The 14,641-nt window shown below is 45.5% G+C and overlaps 1 protein-coding gene across 1 annotated transcript; it reads right to left on the reverse strand.

Annotated features, from left to right (window-relative positions):
* Positions 1 to 591: 591 nt before the first annotated feature.
* On the reverse strand, positions 592 to 14,641 carry lhfpl2b (LHFPL tetraspan subfamily member 2b). Its single transcript, XM_084114114.1, has 3 exons — positions 14,321 to 14,641; positions 9,964 to 10,561; positions 592 to 1,326 (listed from the first exon to the last, which is right to left on the reverse strand). The coding sequence occupies exons 2-3, from the start codon at positions 10,370 to 10,372 to the stop codon at positions 1,070 to 1,072; spliced, it is 666 nt and encodes a 221-aa protein (XP_083970240.1). The 5' UTR covers positions 10,373 to 10,561; positions 14,321 to 14,641; the 3' UTR covers positions 592 to 1,069.

Consider the following 14,641-nt stretch of genomic DNA (forward strand, 5'->3'; position numbering starts at 1 on the left):
AGTAAGCTGGAAACGTTCAAATCAGTTCAAAATCAACCGCCAATATCTTCCATCTATAGACAACTTGATCACGTTGAGCTAGGCAGGCTTGGTTTCAGCCCCCAGGCACCTCAGCTCCATTCACGTCCCGCCTCTTTGTCCATTTTCAGTTACCCGGGAATGACACGCAGTGACACGCTGCCAAGATGACGACGGCCGGCTCCGCCCACTTTAGGCTTCAAAAATGCTCTTCAGAAACCTACGGGTGATGTCACAGACACTATGTCCATATTTTTTTACAGTCTTTGGTATCGATACTAAAATGTGACGTGCAAACACTGCAGATCTCTGATTGGTCAGAGAGCATCGTCACTACCAGTGTCATTGGATATTTCACGCGCAACTTCAAAAAAGAAATGGCAGTATCGTGGTAAGTAGACAAGGTGGCGGCGCAACTACAACGATAAGTCTATAATCGCAAGCGGTACTAAACTGCAAACTGAGCCAAAGTAAAGCGAGCCCGAGTCGTACCACACAGTGGAAAAGCGCCAAAAGACTGCGGCTGTATTGCAGGATCATGCTATTCCAGAAAGCACATCAATCGCCTTCTGATTGGCTAAACAAAGAATCCATTTTTATTTTACAGTTTAAAGAAATCACAGATACAGGGCAGTTATTTCAGATATCATTCAGAGACTACACTTATTTTCAGTATATCGTTCCATAAACAAAATTGCTTACAGCATTGTTCCATCCATTATTTAAAAAAAATCCCATGTAAAATTGAGTAACAATCAAAATACTGATAAAATGCATTTGCTTATAAACACAATGTTAAAAAATGCATTTGTTAGTTTAAAAAGTTTTAGTTTAGTTATTTTTCCTAGGAATAATTAGCGATTCGTATATTTTGCTATGGCGATACAGCGATAGGATGAGATAAGAGTAAGAAAGCAAAAGCAAATACATTTGTAAAGTCTTTGTTCAGCAGACCGACAGAAGGTCTGAACTACATTCCCATTTATGCAACAGTAATTTCAAGCAGTAAACATGGAACACAAATGTTCTCTTTCATTTGAGTGGTTTTGGCTCACAGCACACAAATGAGACTCCGTCCCTCTTCAATCTCATCCTGCACCTTGTCGTTGGAGGTGGCGATCTCAGCCTGGGCTGAAAACATGGCACAGAGAAAAGTGAGAACAGTGCCTCCTATGGCTGTGTAGAAGGCCCAGCCCAGAGAACACAAGCCCACTTTGTATGGCGAAGCATCCTGGCCACAGTAGTCAACCACCTTCTTAGAGCCCCAGCCTGCAGGATAGAGCATCAGACCTAGAATGAGGAATAGACCTGCAAAGAGGAGAACGGGAATGCTGTAATTACAAAGACAACCACTTCAAACAAACAAATAGAAACACATCCAGTACATGAATGTCTAATAATGGCATGAAAACCTACACTTTTACATTTTCCAAAGAAAATAGGAGTGATGTTCTCACCAGTACAATGCTAGGATGTTGTCACATTTTAAAGAAGGACAGATTTAATCATTCATTTCAACAGTCCGCTTACATCAAAATTGATAACTATAATATAGTATAATGTATTACATTTTGTAAGTGTGTGTATGCAGTTATGTTGGCTGCCACCTTAAATGCTCAAGCTAGATTCTGACTGGCAATGTTTTTATCTTTCATAAAAAATTATTCTGAAAGTTATTTCAATATCATTTGTGACACGTGTCCCGAGCTCTCGTCAGCGTCGCCCTGGAAACCGAGCAGTCACACCTGCACCTGCTCGTTATGGGCTGAGCGGCCACACCTGCGCCCCATCAAGCTCTGGTTATTTAAACCCAGCAAACGAACGCAGAGGTGAGAGATGGTCTCCACAAGACTCGGCTAACCCCCTTATTCTGTTGTTTCTGCAGAGAGCAGTGTGTGACCGCCAGCCCCACCGCATATGGGAGAGCACGGACCCACACCGCACAAGCGCACCAACCGAAGAGGAAGCCGAGCACCGAGCACCGAGCACTAACGCCTTTTCACCAGTTTGCTTTTAATAAAATCCACCCTTCGGGGAATTCACCTGCATCCTCGCGTCGTGTCCTTCTTCACCCCGCCCCACACTGGTGGAGAATGCGGGCAAGACAGTGAAGAAGTCACCGACGGCCCCTTCCCACGCGGTGTTTCCCCTGTTGGACTGGTTCGGTTGTTTTAGTTGTTTTTTTTTTGTTCCCCGTGACTCACGTATCTTCTCTGGTTTCACCAGGTGGCGCTCCTCCCCCAACGATGGAAGAACTGCTGAAGCACCTCACCGAGGTGAGCATCCGCCAGCAGCAAATTATGGAGCACATGGCTTCCCGGCAAGGGGAAACCGAACGTGAGCTCGCCGCGCTCCATCTGGCCACCGCCCCGCGAACTCCGCTACCTGACCCCCGTGTCCAAGCCACGCAGTTGCTGCCAAAGATGTCGGTGCACGATGATGTAACGATGTATCTCCAGATGTTCGAGACCGTGGCCACCCGGGAGGCGTGGCCCAAGGAGGAGTGGGCACGAATCCTGGCCCCGCTGCTGACGGGAGAGGCACAACGGGCATACTTCGCGCTTCCCCCAGAGCAAAGCGTTTCCTATGAGGAATTAAGGAAGGAGATCCTGGGCCGGATGGGGCTGTCACCAATCAGCGCCGCCCAACTCTTCAACGAGTGGACCTTCGACCCGCGGCAGCCAGCCCGGGCTCAAGCGGCTAGCCTCTCCCGCCTCACCCAGCACTGGTTACTGGCCGGGGGTCCCACCGTACACCAGATAGCGGAGCGTGTAGTGGTCGACCGCCTTCTGCGGGCCCTTCCCCGCCCGCTTCGTCAGGCAGCCGGTATGCGGAACCCAACCAATGTGGACGAGCTGGTCGAGGCCATTGAGCTGGCGGAGGCCACCCAACACCGGGAGGTTGGGGAGAGAGTGCCGCCATTTCCCCGAAGGGTGGTTCAGGAGCGGCGCACGCCGGAGGGCACCCAGCGACCGGTGAGCAGGCCGGCGGTTCCCGGCCCTCAAGATGAGCCCATGCCCACTGAAGCACCCCGCTCTCCGGGACAACCTTGGCTGGCAGGCTGCGCCGTACATACAGAGAACGCGCCGCGGGCGGAGGTGAAAGTAAACGGCCGCCCGTTCCTCGCGCTTCTGGACTCCGGCAGCGCGGTCAGCCTGGTCAACACGTCGGTCCTACCCCCGCGGGCCGAAGCCAAAACAAAGCTGCCCATCACCTGTGTGCATGGCGACACCAGAGAAGTACCTGCGCGGCGGGTTACCATTGCTACGCCAACCGGCGCCTGGCCAATAGACGTCGGGCTCGTCAAGGATCTGCCAGTACAGGTCCTCCTCTGTCGGGACTGGCCGGGGTTCGACCGCTTACTCGCCGCCGTCACTCAGCCTGCCAGCCCTGCCGGGAACCGCCCAACCCGGAAGCCCAGCAAGAGGTCCCGACGGCGTCCCGTGTTGCTGGCCTCGGACAGCCCCAGGAATGGTGAGTCACCCCCTCCATCTTCTAACCTCTACTTTGATCTCTACCAGTAGGTGACTGAGGCCGGGGTTTTTTACAAAGAGCAGCACGAGGACGACCGTTTAAAACACTGTTGGGCCCAAGTGAGAGTTGTAGAAGGAAGAGAGCTGCAGCCGGCACCCCACCCAACTCCTCACTTTGTGGTGAAAAATGGCCTGCTTTACTGTGTCGCGCAGCGGAGGGGGGAGGAAAAGACTCTGCTAGTCGTCCCGCGCAGCAAGACGGGAGCAGTGGTGGAAATAGCCCACGCACACCCTATGGCAGGCCACCTGGGGGCTCAGAACACGATCCAGCACCTCCGCGACCGGTTCCACTGGCCGGGCATAGAGGCCGAAGTCCGGCGGTTCTGCCATGCCTGCCCAACCTGCCAACGGACATCACCTCGGACCCCTCCCCCCAGCCCGCTGATACCGCTGCCCATCATTGAGGTGCCTTTCGAGCGGATTGGGATGGATTTGGTGGGACCGCTGCCGAAGTCCGCCCGGGGGCATGAACACATTCTTGTCATCGTGGATTATGCCACCCGCTACCCTGAGGCCATTCCCCTCCGTAAAGCCACCACCAAAGCCATTGCCCAGGAGCTGTTCCTGCTGTGTAGTCGGGTCGGCATTCCATCCCAGATTCTGACTGACCAGGGCACCCCGTTCATGTCCCGGATGATGGCAGACCTCTGCAAGCTCTTGAAGGTCCAACAGCTCCGCACCACGGTGTACCACCGGGCTCATCGAGCGGTTTAACCAGACCCTAAAACAAATGTTGCGCCGAGTGACGGCCGAAGATAAGCGGGACTGGGACAAGATGCTACCCTACGTGCTCTTCGGTATCCGAGAGGTCCCTCAGGCCTCCACTGGCTTCACACCGTTCGAGCTGCTCTTCGGCCGCCAACCCCACGGTCTGCTTGACGTCGCCCGAGAGGCCTGGGAACAACAGCCAGCCGTACACCGCACCACCGTGGAGCACGTGCGTGAGATGCGGGAGCGGATCGACCGAGTCATGCCCATCGTCCGGGAGCACCTCGTCAAGGCACAACAGGCCCAGCAGCGACACTACAACCGGGCGGCCCAACCACGGGAGTTCCAGCGAGGAGACCATGTACTGGTTCTGGTCCCCACAGCCGCCTGCAAGTTCTTGGCCACCTGGCAGGGGCCGTACACCGTCACCGAAAAGGTCGGCCCCGTTACTTACCGTGTGCGGCAGCCGGGGAAAAGGAGGGAGGACCAGCTCTACCACGTCAATCTCCTGAAGCGCTGGGCCGGAACCGGGCCTCAGCTCTCTGCCTACATCATTTCGACTCCCGTGGTTGTTGATATGGATCCTCAACTCTCCGCCGCCCAGAAGTCCGAGCTGCAACACCTGGTCAGTCAGTTTCCTGATGTGTTCTCCCCCCGGCCTGGGCGGACCCACGTCTTGGAGCACGACGTCCGCACAGCACCTGGGACCATCGTCCGGCAGCGGCCCTACCGTGTCCCGGAGGCTCGGCGACACACCATCGAGGAAGAGACACAGGAGATGCTGAGGTTAGGGGTAATTGAACCATCACGCAGCCCATGGTCCAGCCCCATCGTCATGGTTCCAAAGCCCGACGGCACCCTCCCGTTTCTGTAACTACTTCCGCCGCCTTAATGAAGTCTCCGAGTTTGACTGTTACCCAATGCCCCGCGTCGACAAGTTTTTGGACCGTTTGGGAAGGGCCCGGTTCATCTCGACCCTCGACCTCACCAAGGGCTACTGGCAAGTCCCCTTAGCGGAACAGGCCAAACCGAAGACGGCCTTCTCGACCCCAAGCGGTCACTGGCAGTACCGGGTCCTTCCCTTCGGCCTACACGGGGCCCCGGCCACCTTCCAACGGCTGATGGACGTCCTCCTACGGCCGCATCAAGCATACGCGGCGGCCTACATTGATGATGTCGTCATTCACTCAGAGACTTGGGAGGACCATCTGGAGCGGCTGCGGAGGGTGCTGTAGGAATTACGCCGGGCTGGCCTGACCGCCAACCCCCAGAAGTGTCATCTAGCCCTTGCTGAAGCTAAGTACCTGGGGTACCAGGTGGGTCGCGGCCTAATAAGACCGCAAGAGAAGAAGGTGGCAGCTATCCTCTCCACGCCGCAGCCTACCTCCAAAACTCAGGTACGGGCCTTTTTGGGGTTGGCGGGGTACTACTGCTGCTTTATCCCTAACTTCTCCTCCTTAGCTTCTCCCCTGACAGACCTCACCAGGAAGGGGCAGCCGGAGAAAGTCCCGTGGACCCCCGAGACGGAGGCGGCGTTCCACCGGATAAAGTCAGCCCTTACGACGGAGCCGGTACTCCGAGCCCCCGACTTCAACCGCCCCTTCCTGTTGCAGACGGACGCATCTGACACCGGGTTGGGAGCCGTTCTGTCACAGGGCCACGACGGTGAGGAACACCCGGTGATTTACATAAGCCGAAAGCTGACCCCCGCGGAGCAACGGTACGCCACGGTGGAAAGGGAGGCGTTGGCCGTCAAGTGGGCAGTCCTGGAGCTCAGGTACTACCTCCTCGGCCGCCATTTCACCCTCATAACCGACCACGCTCCCCTACAGTGGATGGCCCGGGCCAAGGAGACGAACGCCAGGGTGACGCGGTGGTTCCTCGCGCTCCAGGACTTCAGCTTCACCGTGCAACACCGAGCGGGGACGGCCAACGCCAACGCCGACGGACTTTCCCGGATATGGGCAGCTTTCACAGGTCTGTCAGGGTCCACTCCCCGCCCTTCCCCAATCTCCCCGCTTCTCCATAGGAACAGGACGACGCTTAGGGGGGGGGGGGAGTGTGACACGTGTCCCGAGCTCTCGTCAGCGTCGCCCTGGAAACCGAGCAGTCACACCTGCACCTGCTCGTTATGGGCTGAGCGACCACACCTGCGCCCCATCAAGCTCTGGTTATTTAAACCCAGCAAACGAACGCAGAGGTGAGAGATGTCTCCACAAGACTCGGCTAACCCCCTTATTCTGTTGTTTCTGCAGAGAGCAGTGTGTGACCGCCAGCCCCACCGCACACGGGAGAGCACGGACCCACACCGCACAAGCGCACAAACCGAAGAGGAAGCCGAGCACCGAGCACCGAGCACTAACGCCTTTTCACCAGTTTGCCTTTAATAAAATCCACCCTTCGGGGAATTCACCTGCATCCTCGCGTCGTGTCATTCTTCACCCCGCCACACATTAATCAGTCATTATTGTTAAGTCCATGGTGTGTGGACTTCTCAATTCTCATAGAATTTGAATGATGCACTGGTCTATGCACTGGTCAATTTTTAGGTTTTGGGTTGGGTAGTCTTCTTTAAGACCATGTGACCAAAATACACAACTACATGTGTATTTTATTACACTTTTATATGTTTGCTTTCAATTAAAATGCATATAAGGCATGCATTGATCTAATCTCCACTAAATTTTTACAGAGGGGTTTGTTCATAGATCACTTGCTTGAATTATATATAATTTTATTATTTCAACAAATAAATGTGATTTGATTACATTGTATCACTTTATTCAATTTCTGTACCAGTAAAATGCTGTTAGACCTACCTGAAAAACCTGAAAAGCACTGTTTATTTTATTTGCATCTTTGCTCTATTGTATTTATTTGTGCTATTCGTTGTAGTTTTTGATCATTTGTTCTTATTTTCTTTATTTTTATTTAACATTAGTCCTATGTTCCCCTAAACATAGCACATACCGAAACGCACCGAAACTGTGACACACATATTTAGGCTATATTATATATGGATTGAAAACTGAATGCTACCCTCATTTTTCTCTTTAAAGTTTAAACTTTCCTCATAGACATGCTCATACAAAACTAGAAACTGAGATTTAGCCTTGTTTGTCCTGACAACAACCCTGTAGCACCTTTGAACTGTGTGATAACATCATCAGAATATCTTTACAACATGAACGTTTTCCCTGTAATAACTAAGGGTGAGCCATGAGTCACGATTTCAATTCAATGTCATTTTGTGCCTCTAATGAGCTATGTGATTATGCTTTAAATAGATATTTGCCTTAAACTCTGTGATTTAATTGTAAGTACTGTTTAAAAGTCTAATCAAGAACTCTTGCTGATCTAATCTTCATACCAAACAGAGCCAGTCACTGTGATCCCTCTATTTTATTCAGTGTTCTTACTCTAAATAGGCAAGTGAGATCCTGTCTCTGAAGTCATGCTGAAGTCACGCACTCACTATTCCCAAATTACTCAATCACCGTGTCGTAAATCTTTCAATTAAATTATACAAGAGCTATGTAATTTGCTTGTGCCTGTTGTTGGTCTTGGTCTTCTATAAAATGAACTACAATATTTTTATTGTACCGCAATACTTTATTGTTCTAGTGTTTCCAGACATGACTCAAGTAAGGTGCATTATCAAGACTGATCTGTTGGTATTGTGACTCAGAGTGCCCTGCCACAATCAACATTACAGCTCTGTTCCTTTGAGCTGGTTTGAGAAATGGTAACAAAAGGAGGTTGGATTCCTAGGGCTGTATTCACAAAGCATTCAAGCCGGCATGAAATGAAAATTATTTCTATCTTTTTTTTCTAAATTCATGCAATAGATTGTGAACGATTCATTCATGCATGTTTCATTTTTATTTTATTTACCTCATATTTTTAATCAGAATGTCATCAGACTTCTCTTTAGTGACAAATGCCGGAATTCTCCAATTATTTAGTCGGCTTAAACTCATCCATCCACAACTTGCTGTAAGAGCGAATTTATTTTAGCAAGCAAATCCCACATCTCAAAATCTGATAAACAGCCAAAGGAAAGAATCAAGTCCCCACCCTATGTTTCCTATTTTGATAATCCATTACACCCCCTTGAACATCAAAATACAGAATACTTCTGTTTCATTGCGACTTTAAAAGGATAGTTCAACCAAAAAGGAAAATTCTGTCATTAATTACTCACCCTCATGTCGTTCCAAACCCGTAAGATTTTCATTCATCTTCGGAACACAAATAAAGATCTTTTTGATGAAATCTGAGAGCTTTCTGTCCCTTCATAGACAGCTACACAACTACCACTTTGACGCTTCAAAAAGTTCAAAGAGATTGTAAAACTAACTGTAACAAATGTATGTTGATTAGGGAAGAAGGAGGTGGGAACTGGCGAACATTTAAGACCATACTTTAATTATAAAATAAATAGACTGCTGCACACATAAACAAAACATAATGTAAAATAGACCAGGCCTGGTCCTCTCTCGTCCTTCACTGTCGCCACCCCTCCTTTTATGCTTCTGAATCTCCTCCGTGATAGATATGAAACATGTGTGGCGTTCATTAGCAATCACAGCTCATTAGAAATCACACCTTGTCCTGCTTGCCACACCATATGAATTGAGCGGTTTAGTCCAAATTTTCGATCGATTTAATTGCTTTATATGATGAACAGCTTTAATATAGGCTTTTATTTATATTTAAAAATTCATCAACTCACACATCACATCAGCTGTGGTAAACTGAAGCTCAAGGATGTTCGTTTGACATGCGAGAACCACTGAGGTTCATTCTCGTGTTACGCAGCACGTTTGAGCTTCCACAAGAACCAATAAGGTTTGTTCTCGCACATCATTCAGGTTCGGTTGAGCTTAAATCCTAAATTAAATCTGTTCATCATATAAAGCGATCGAGTCTCTTCAAAATTTGGACTAAACCATTCAAATTATATGGATTAGTTTTACGATCTGTTCATGAACTTTTTGAAGCGTCAAAGTGGTAGTTGCATAGCTGTCAATGGAGGGACAGAAAGCTCTCAGATTTCATCAAAAAGATCTTCATTTCTGTTCTGAAAATGAATGAAAGTCTGACAGGTTTGGAATGACATAAGGTTGAGTAATTAATGACAGAATTTTCATTTTTTGGGTGAACTATCCCTTTAAGAATATAATCAACTACCATTTTACTTTTTTTTACACTAAAATAAGAATTTTTTTTTTTTTTTTTCTTAAGGCTTTTATACATTTATTTGGTTGCAAGTAAGAAAGACACACTTATGTTTAAAATGTTTGAGATTTTCAAACATTGTGCCTCTGTATGCTGGAGATCAAGTTCTGTTTTAAATCAGAAATAGGACAAGCTTAACAAGGTTTTATAAACATTGGAGACACCAGAGAGACACTGAAGTAACATTTCCAATGCCGTAATATTTAGACTGTCTTTTCTGTAATAGGATGATGAGAGTCCTGAAGCTCATAATTAGATAGCATGGTCTTTGAGGTCACCAGAGGAATGTCAAACCCTTGAATCTGTGAGTTCAGAGCATTCTGTGGGGTAACTTGAGTGTCTCACTTAAACACACTCCCTAATTTTCTGTTTAATTGATTGTGGTTTTAAGCTAAAGATGGCCACCACAAAAGACTGCCAAGAATCTAGGAAAGCAGTGCTTCTGTATACTTTCCCATCTTACCTGCTATTCCCTGAAGCAGGCCACACACGTTGAATATGCTCTTCTTCAAGATACTCTGGAAGCACATGCTGAAAACCGAAAGGATGCCCACAACAGACAGGAGAAAGATTCCGATGACTAGAAATATAACAGTTGCCTGCCAGAAGCCACTGGCTATTTCCATAAAGTCTGTGGCGTAGGGCCCACACTGGACCACCTTCTGCTGTGCCATCTTGATGCAGCGGTTATATATACCCAGGGTGCGCTGGTCGCTGCGTTGAGAAGCGGTGATGGTGAAGTTGAATTCAGAACCATCTGGATTTCCCACAAGCCATTCAGCGCTCATAAATGCCACCAGCTCGGCAAATGCCACCACAATGCTCATCAAGGTCCATAACATAGAGCGGCATGTGACTATGACGTGACACATTCTGCAGAACCTTGATGCCGGCACTTGAGAGGAAACGCTTTCTTCTCTGTTGAGGTCAAGCAGCACGTCAGTGAAGGGTCATTGGTGTTATCATCACAGCTAAATCAGCCCCATATCTCTTCAAACTGCAACTCCTGAGAACTTGAACCATCTGGAAAGTACCCATGTACTGACACAGAATTAACAAATCTATGAAGAGAAATAAGGAACATGTTTAGAATGTTATAATCAAGACCATAAATCTATTGCTCAAGAGCTCTGAATCAGCACACTGACCTCTGGAACAGAAACAAGGAAATGTGGTTTTGAATACATAAAGCTTAGCTCTCTCTGTAAAATCTTGCACACAGCACACTCTAAAAAATGATTAAAAACTATAAATTTGGCCATTTTGGGAACCCAGCACTGGGTTGTTTTTACCCAGCTGGGTTAGGTCATATTTTCGACCTAACATCCTGGGTTCGTTTTTTTCATGACTCATGAACAATTATTCTTTTAAAGTGTTTTTTTTTTTTAAATGAATTGTTTAAAGTGAAAAAAAGCAATCACCCTACTGCAAGGGAGAAGTTTACGAGTGAAACTGTGAGGACTGAAACTGAGGTGGAAGACATGTTGGAGCCATAAACAACACAGTATTTAAAGATGCAGTAAGCAATTTCTGAGAAACGCTGCATTAAGTCGGCATGAAATGGAAGTAGGGGTGGGCGATCTGACGATTCTATATCATGATCATTCTTGAAGACGTCCATGATCTACTTCTAAGCGAAAAGTAGAGATCATGATCTTTTATGTCCTTGTAATAATGTTAAAATACAGCAATGAATGCCTACTAGATGACTGTGCTGACTGGCCAAATTGTATCATGTGTCTTTCATGCTTGGTGATGCATTAGAAAAACAATTCAACAGCAGTAGGGATGTGCGATGAATCAAATTTTAGTTTTGGTTTCGATTTTGGCTTCCAATGATTATGAAAACGTGATAATCAAGATACAATGATCATTGAACCGCATGCCGTTCATCCGTCAATCCGTCAAATTGCGAAAGAGACTGATCCCCAATCTCTCTGTGCACGTTGTGAAATGGAGCTGAACACGGACGAGCAAAGTATACTTGGATTTTTAGGCGCGCACCTAAATGGTCAGATATACACAAAAACATGTAAAATGTCCATCTTGGCGAGTATTTAAGACAGTCAGTTATGTCTTAAGTAAATAAATAGTTGGGGAAAGAAATCAGATGTGTGTCATTATATTAGATCCATGCATTCGGACTTAAAGCCTAATGCAAATACCTGCTGATATCTGTGTCATTAATGTTAAACAAAAGACAAAGACAAAATCACTCACTGCTCTTGACTGAATAACTTAAGTAGTTTTAATAAGAATCAATGTATATTTAATTTAAACAGTGAAGACTACACAGTGTTTTAAAGTTTAACTCAGAATTGAATAACTATTTTGACAACTGTTCCAGTCTGGATATTCTTGATAGTAGGCTACATCCCAAAATTGTAAGATCGCGATTCAGATCGTAGATCGTGATTTGTTTGTTATAAGATTGTGATAAGACTGTGATTGTGAAAAGCACTTGAGTTCGGTGCATAAATCAAATGCCTCGTGATTTAAACTATAAAGCCAGAGGAAACAGCGCTGACACTATCAACAACACTGATGCGGAAAACATAGTGGCCTTTTCAATCCACAAATCACTATAGCAGTTTCTGTGCATTTGTTTTATACTAGGCTAAATGTCTCAAAAAGTCAGAATATTAGAATTTTACCCAATAAAGATTGTTACAATTTTTACAGGTTTTTTTTTTTATGAACAAAAATTTACATCTGCATCCCAACTTAAGCTACTACTATTTTATTTTATTTTTTTATTTATTTTTTGCCATTTCGCTCAGCCCTATCGGGAATTGATTGGATAAATGTGGTTTGCTATTGTTGTAATCTCATGTGAGTTACAGTCATCAGAGAAGAAAAGAGATGTTGTTATAAGAGGGAGGGGAAATTTAAATCAAGTATAAAGATATACACGGATAAATAATTTATATTAAATACAGCAATAGTCCATAAAAAAACAAGAAGTGTCAATTTTGTTAAGAGGGTGAACATTCTTCTACTTTCTCTAAAAATCTTACATTTTTTTATTAAATGAGATTGTATATTTACATATGAATTAGCCACCAATTCACTACGTGTTTGAGTCATTTCACATTGACTATCACAGGACATTGCTGCAAGCTATATGAAACTTTCACCTAGTCTGTGTTATGACAGGTCCTTACTGTGATACCACAAGATTGTGTAAGTAGCAAATGCCTGTTTGCACAGGCATGTAAGATGGTAAAATAAAGAATGTGAAAGAACAAACTCTACTTCTCAATGAAATCCTAATCTAAACACAAGAAAGGCATGACATTTCAGATTTAAAAACTCCTAAGTAAACTGAGGCTGAGAACATGATGACAGGTAAGGGTTTCCTTGAAGCCTTCAATGACAGTACTGTGAAGGCAGGTGATATATGAATTTAATAAATGAATGATTTTGTCAGGTTCACTTCTTTTCACTTTTCACAGTCTTTTCACTTCGCATCAAGCACTGTTTTATCAGTTAAAATTTAAATGGTAGGCAATCACAGCACCATGTCAAAGCTTGTTGTCCCAGGGAATCTCCAAATATGTATACAGTATGTCTTCTGTATACAGCTTTTTTGTTGCAATAGACTTGTGTATTCAGTCCTCAAGAATGATTGCTTGATTATCAAGCTGAATTGAGAGCTACCCAAGTGTTTACCTGAATGGCCAGAATGTTTCTGATCTAAGAAACACAAAGAATGAGCTCAAGCTTAATGATTTCCCCAAAAAAGGAGATAGCAAACCAAATAGGAAAGTGCCATGGATTCTTAAGGGGCCTGAAGAATGTCAGAGCCTGTTGCTGTGAGATGTGGACACAAAGGCTCTCCTGCTGGGGAATTAACATGGTCCTGAAAAGGGATGAAGAGGTTCTCTACCTCTGAATGAAGATGGAACCAAGTCCCTAGAAACGGTGACAGACTTTCAATGGCTCAATGGAGTTTCAAATGGCTATTTGACCAAATGCTGCCTTCAAAACAGTTTGAAAGCTGACAAGAATCCTTCACTGTATTCATCCTCAAAAACCTTCACCCTATTCAATCTATCTTATGTGTAATTAGTTACTGGCTATCCTCTACTTTATCAATATGGTGTTTTCGTTGGCAGATTCTCATACTTTTATTGTAGAACTCCCATAATACAGTGAATCCGGTACATCAATAATGGTGCATATACATTGGTATGGTACATCAACAAATGATAGGCCTACATGTCCAAAAACATAATGGTATTGTCATGTTACCATACCCAAAAAACACAATAATCCCATGGTACGCTACTTTTTGGTTGGTGAAATATTTATCCCCAAATCATTATGTGCTATGGTACATATAAAACATGGTATTACCAAAGTGTCATGTTCAGAAAACCATATTTGTTTTATTGTACTGTTTGGTTAGAAGCCGATCAAGCCAACTTTGATAATAACTTAATTTAATCTGAAATCTTAAAAAGTCTACCGGCGTCTCGTGTTATTGTCGAGAAGATCTTCTCATACCTCCAAACATTGAACACAGTAACGGTTAACCAAAGTTTGCCTAAAAGCACAAATTCAGAAAGCAGTTTTATTGATATTTAAGAGACTATGAGAGGCAGTAAATTCCTCTCGCTCACATCTCTCTTCGCTTGTTCTGTTTCTCTGAATGCTTTAGTAAAGTTGTACCATCCCACCACTACAGCTAAAAGTAAATGATCTCTTTTGTTCGGCGTGATTTTCGACGATGTCAAAACCAAGATGCGACACAATTGAATTGAGAACAATAACACGCAGTCCGAAAGACAAAAATAAAATGTTTGTATCTCCCTTACCTTAACATTGGTGAATTAACGGGCAGTTCGCTGATTAGTCTTTAACTTCCTGATGTTGGCGGATCTCTTCTGTTCTGACGCTACACGACACGAGCCAGAAGGGAAGAGCCACGGGAGAAACATGCAGCTTCACAATCAAACCTCTGGAGACTGGAATACATGGAAAATCATACAATATTCCATTGTTTAAAGTTCACGGATCCAAGTTCGGTGTTAGTCTCAAATTAATATCAGTTCTTGCCCACTTCAGCTACTTTCTCATTGTTTCTACACCGCCTCCTTTACTGCAGCCCCTCGGGAAGTTTTTATTGCTCGGAATGC

Source organism: Abramis brama, assembly GCF_963993115.1.
Source record: "Abramis brama genome assembly, chromosome: 5".
In the NCBI taxonomy this organism is placed as follows: domain Eukaryota; kingdom Metazoa; phylum Chordata; class Actinopteri; order Cypriniformes; family Leuciscidae; genus Abramis; species Abramis brama.